Source organism: Vigna radiata, unplaced genomic scaffold (genome assembly GCF_000741045.1).
Source record: "Vigna radiata var. radiata cultivar VC1973A unplaced genomic scaffold, Vradiata_ver6 scaffold_431, whole genome shotgun sequence".
NCBI lineage: Eukaryota > Viridiplantae > Streptophyta > Magnoliopsida > Fabales > Fabaceae > Vigna > Vigna radiata.
In genome coordinates this window covers 94,346-99,954 of record NW_014541982.1, presented here as the reverse complement: position 1 = coordinate 99,954, position 5,609 = coordinate 94,346, and the positions used below count along the sequence as shown (strand labels likewise).

The following is a 5,609-nucleotide window of genomic DNA, read 5'->3' as shown; positions in this document are numbered from 1 at the left end:
AAAACGTTTTTCAAATTATTTTCTCTTTGGATCGTCGTCCCGTCGCTATTCTGGTTGCGACAGTGGGGCCGAGACTTGAAGAATCCCAATGGTTACCACGAGGAGCATGGACAACCCCAGCCAAATAGATATGATCCGAGAGTTACAAGCACAGCTGGAAGAGCAAGCTCGTACTATACGTCAACAATAGGAACTCCAACAGGCACATGCAAAGCGTATGGAGGAGCAAGCCCAGATTATACGTTAGCAGCAAGAGACACAACAGAAACAAAATGAAGAGATTGCCCAACTGAGGGCATGACGCCTAACTCCTGAGATGTCCGAAACTCAGGAAAGCTAGAATAACGGACGACGCCTAACTCTTGAGATTGCCCTTTACTGAAGCTGTCTTGCAAGCCCAAATGCCTGACAGATCTCCTCCACTGATTGAAAGGTTTGACGACACTTCTGACCCGGAGCACCATCTCAGGAACTTCATCGACTCCATGGCTTACTACTCCAAGAGCGACCTGGTCAAATGCAGAGCTTTCTCCCAATCCTTAAAAGGAGAAGCTCTGGAGTGGTATTACACTCTTCCCCCTAACTCAGTTGACAGCTTCCGCACTGTCATCACCTTGTTCAAAAAGCATTATGCCATTAACCGGAGAGATGAGATAACCCCCGCTGAACTCGTCAATATAAAACAAGGCAAAGACAAGACTTTGAGAGCGTTCATACAAAGATATAATGAAGCAGCAAGGCGAGCAAAAGGTGTTAACCATGAATTCATAATCGGTAATCTCCCCAATTGTCTAAAATCGGGATACGTCTCGGAACACCTATATGCCAAACAACCCAAAACGATGGATGAGCTCCAAGAAAGGTTGACCGAATACATCAAGATGGAAGATCATAGAATCTCTCGCAGAAAACAACCGTCAGAAACCTCCACGAACGAAATCAGAAAAGAAGTAAAGCGCCCCCGTGAAAGAGATCAACCACAAAGATTCCCCCGAAGGAACGTACCGGTGCCGTTAGGTCCCCACTATGACCATTATGCAAAACTCAACACCTCGAGGGAAAGGGTATTTGAAAAAGCCCTACAAACCAACCTCATCTTCGTACGCAGACGATAGGCACCCGCAGAAGCAGATGACACTAAAGTCTGTCGATACCACGATAATAGGGGGCATACTACCGAAGGATGCCAAGGACTAAAAGATGAACTGGAGAGGCTTATCCGCGCAGGATACCTCTGAGAATTCGTACAAGAAGAAACAAACCGAGCAAGATGCTCCCCAAAAAGGAGCCCATTCGAAGAAGTCTGGAGAAAAACACTCAGCCAACAGACCGTTCGAGAAGCCTTTCCCGAGGAAGAGCACATGAAAGACCAGCCAAAGGTCGCATCGATACGATCTCTGGAGGGTTCGCCGGAGGAGGAGCTTCATCCTCAGCTCGGAAAAGACACCTAAGAAACTTGCAAGGTGTTCACAACGTGAGTCATCACCATCTGTCAATGCCGGACATCACATTCACCAACGCGGATTTCCATGCCCCGGATCCTGACCAAGATGACCCTATGGTAATTACCCCACGGACAGCGCAATACGATGTTAGCAAAGTCTTGATTGACCAAGGGAGCTTAGTCAACATACTCTACTGGTCCACGTTCCAGAAAATGGAATTTTCTGAGGATGTAGTCGCCCCCTTCTATGAACAGATCGTAGGGTTCGCCAAAGGGTAGACACTCGGGGGTATCTGGACCTACGAACACGACTAGGTACAGGAGAACGCTCAAAGGAATTACGCGTACGGTTCCTATTGGTAGAGGCTAATACCGCCTACAACGTTCTTCTCGGACGACCTTGCCTGAATGCTTTCGGTGTGATCGTGTCCACTCCCCACCTGGCGATGAAGTTCCCATCCGAAGAAGGAATCATATGTACAGTAAAGGCAGACCAGAAGACAGCTCGACAATGTTATGTTGTCGGATTGAAAATGACACCATTCGTCCCTCAAAACAAAGCCAAACAATCGGAGACCATACTCGTCGACCTAGATCCTAAGACAAACACAAATGATCAGATTGAACCCCAGGGCGATGTCAAGACGTTCGTACTGGGGCGAAGTGAAGATCAAACAACAACTATTGGCGTTGGATTACAACAAGAAGACGAGCGAAGTTTGACAGAACTGTTACGCGCCAACTTCAAGCTATTCCCATGGAGCGCAGCCGATATGTCGGGGATACATCCGAGCGTCATAACGCATAAGCTTTCTGTCTTCAAAGAAGCTCGACCGGTGGCGCAAAAGAAGCGAAGATTTGGTGACGAAAAGAGGGACGTCATACAGGAGGCAGTCAATAAGTTAACCAAGGTAAAGTTCATTCGTGAAATCCCTTATACAACCTGGTTAGCCAACGTTGTGATGGTCAAGAAAGCGAACGGTCAATGGCGAATGTGTGTGGATTTCATAGACCTCAATAAAGCATGCCCCAAGGATTCATATCCTCTTCCCAGTGTGGATCGGTTAGTTGATGGAGTCTCTGGACACGAAGTTATGAGTTTTCTGGATGCGTATTCAAGATATAATCAGATCCTAATGTACGCTCCGGATGAAGAAAAAACAGCCTTCATAACCGAGCGAGCTAACTACTGTTATCAAGTGATGTCGTTCGGCCTCAAGAATGTGGGAGCAACCTACTAGCGTCTTATGGACAAAATTTTCCATCACCAGATAGGCAGATTCATGGAAGTATACGTGGATGACATGGTCGTGCGTAGTAATTCACATCAACAACACCTTCAAGACCTGGAAGAAGTTTTTCAACAAATACAACATTACAATATGCGGCTTAACCCTTCGAAATGCACTTTCGGAGTACCGGCCGGGAAGTTCCTAGGCTTTATGATAACACGAAGAGGGATTGAAGCTAATCCAGATAAATGTCGAGCGGTGCTTGAAATGCCAACCCCCACCAAACTGAAGGAGGTACAACGACTAGTAGGACGCCTTGCTGCCCTATCACGATTCATACCGAAGCTGGCAGAACACATCAAACCTATCTTGAGAAACATGAAGAAAGACATCCCACGCCATTGGGACGACCAGTGCGAAACGACCTTCTCAACAATCAAGACGATCCTCACCAGACCCCCAGTTATGGCTCGTCAAACTAAAGAATTTGACTTAGAGGTGTACTTGGCTGCAACCAGCCACTCGGTGAGTGCCGCCCTCATCCAAGAATTGCCAGATTTCTAGTTAATATATTTCATTAGTAAAACGTTGCAAGGAGCGGAGGAACGATACTCCCAAGTGGAAAAAGTGGCTCTCGCCCTTCTAACTGCTTCCAGGCGACTTCGACCATACTTTTAGAGCCATAAGGTAGTTGTACGGACTAACCATCCGGTTGCTAAAATCCTTCGCAAACCAGATCTTGCCGGACATATCGTCGCATGGTCGATGGAGCTATCCGAGTTTGGATTACGATTTGAGCCACAACATCGAAGAAAGATGAGAAAATTTGGTTGTTTGTTCTTATTTTCTCCACTCTTAAAGCAAGTGCAGATTCATAACTAGCATCACCTTTTTGAGGTGCTTCGTCACTCGTTCCCACAACATCCATATTCAATGCAGTACGGATGATAAGATTTTGATGATCAGTGGATGAAAGGTACCAATCAAATTGTACCTAACAAAAACAAAATTCATCTTACCATTCAACTAACAACTCTAAAATTCACAAAATAACATAAATATTATGTGTTGACAAAGTTACTTACCTCTCCTTTCTGGAACAAAACTTCTATTTCTGCCATGCCATAATCTAATGAACGAAATCGCAGAATCCGTGGAAATACCTTCAGAGAAGTATTACCATGCAAACAGAGCCATTCATACACCCAAAGCTACAATGAAAGCCCAAAAAAAAGTCATCAACAAACTTCTTACAATTAATTAATTAACTTAATAAATAGAATTGATACCAAAAAAAAAACAAAGAACCATACCTGCAAAACAACAGCAGCCCCACTAATGCTTAGAGAATCATCAATCTCTCCAGTCAAAATTTTCTTATTACATCTATTTAAACTCTTTACAAGATATGTGTGTATGGTCGTACTCCAATCATAATTACATAAAGCATCCAAATCATCTATAACTAGACAAGGCATGTTACAAACACGTCTTGCCTTTCTAGGAAACAAAAACATCACAAAACAAACTAATATATACAAACGACATACGACATCTACATCAACATCTTGATTAACAACAATGTTATTAAAAATGTTTATCATGTCTTTCAATGTGATTGTGCTGGAATTAAACAAGTCTCCAACTTTACCTACAATTTTTTCATCAAAAGGAACCTCCAACCCACCTACTCCTAACCCTAAACTCATCACCACGTCCACAACATTAAAAGGAACCATTTCTTGCCTAACTCTAAATGATTGATGGGGGGAACCCATCGACAAACCAACTGTTTCATCAATTTCATGTTTAGCTCTATCGGATCTACAATCTCTAAAAACCATTTAAAAGGAGTTTGCTGTATGCGCCTCTCATGCCTGGATTGTTGTAAAAAATTCATGTCCACAACATAGGATGATTTCACCCAACCTCGACATTGCCACTGTAAAACAGTATTAATTAACAAAGTCCATTTTAGTGCTCCGAAACAACAAATAAATGAGACATGACAAAACTGTACTTACTTTGCTTTTAGACGATTCCATATGTGAAAAATTCAAACACCTACAACGACAAATTCTAATATAGTTAAAAAAAATAATAAACAACCTACGATCACAATTAATTTAACATGTCAAAATAATGAGCTATTTATTCACATACAAAGAACCAAACTGCATCGGCTTCACTTTGAAGTTATTTCAAAAGAAAGACTACTCAGAAATTAAATGATAAATGATTATACACTTAGAGTTTAATTACTATGTACTATCAATAGATTAATAGTCATAATTACATACCCTAAAACCACATGAGTCACAATTTTGGTACTTCAAAGAATTTTAACATACATTTTATCCATTAATCATAGAAAATGGCATCAAGGTGAAAGTCTAACCTAAAATACATGCCCTGTACATTGATTCTCAATTACTGATATTAAGGACTGTAACACGATAACAATCACCCAACCATTCTACTAGTCACAACATGAGAAAAAAGAAGTTTTTTTTTATCAATTGTATTCTTGCTTTTAAGAACAATTGAGAAAAAAGTTATTTTGGATCAACTTTCGACTAAGTGATGCCATAAATTAAAGGAAAATGTTTTTCACCAAAGAAAATTGTCAACCTCTGTGATAGAGCGCCCTAAAACCAAGAAAAACCAAATCAATCCTTCAAACTGTTCTAACCCTCAGGGAAACAATTATTGATATCAGGGAAACACTATTATTGATTTCAGGGAAACAATTACAGAGTGTAACCCAAGGCAGCAGCAAAGACAATCCGTGGACACGATAAACAATCCATAAGAGTGGAAGAGTACCTTTCGATATTATTGGAACAACACTGGTCCCTATCCAGACTTCCTCCCAACACTACAACTATTTCTGAGACAAACGTTCACATAGATACAAAATACAATAAGTGCAT

At 41.8% G+C, this 5,609-nt stretch overlaps 1 protein-coding gene across 1 annotated transcript; it reads left to right on the top strand.

Annotated features, from left to right (window-relative positions):
- The first annotated feature begins 401 nt into the window (after positions 1 to 401).
- Positions 402 to 1,115, top strand: LOC106778720. The gene has a single exon (XM_014666709.1). It carries the CDS (start codon positions 402 to 404, stop codon positions 1,113 to 1,115), a length of 714 nt encoding a protein of 237 aa, XP_014522195.1.
- Positions 1,116 to 5,609: the final 4,494 nt, after the last annotated feature.

Excerpts from the sequence above, each read along its gene's own strand:
- LOC106778720 (XM_014666709.1), top strand. The coding sequence starts at position 402 with ATGCCTGACAGATCTCCTCCACTGATTGAAAGGTTTGACGACACTTCT.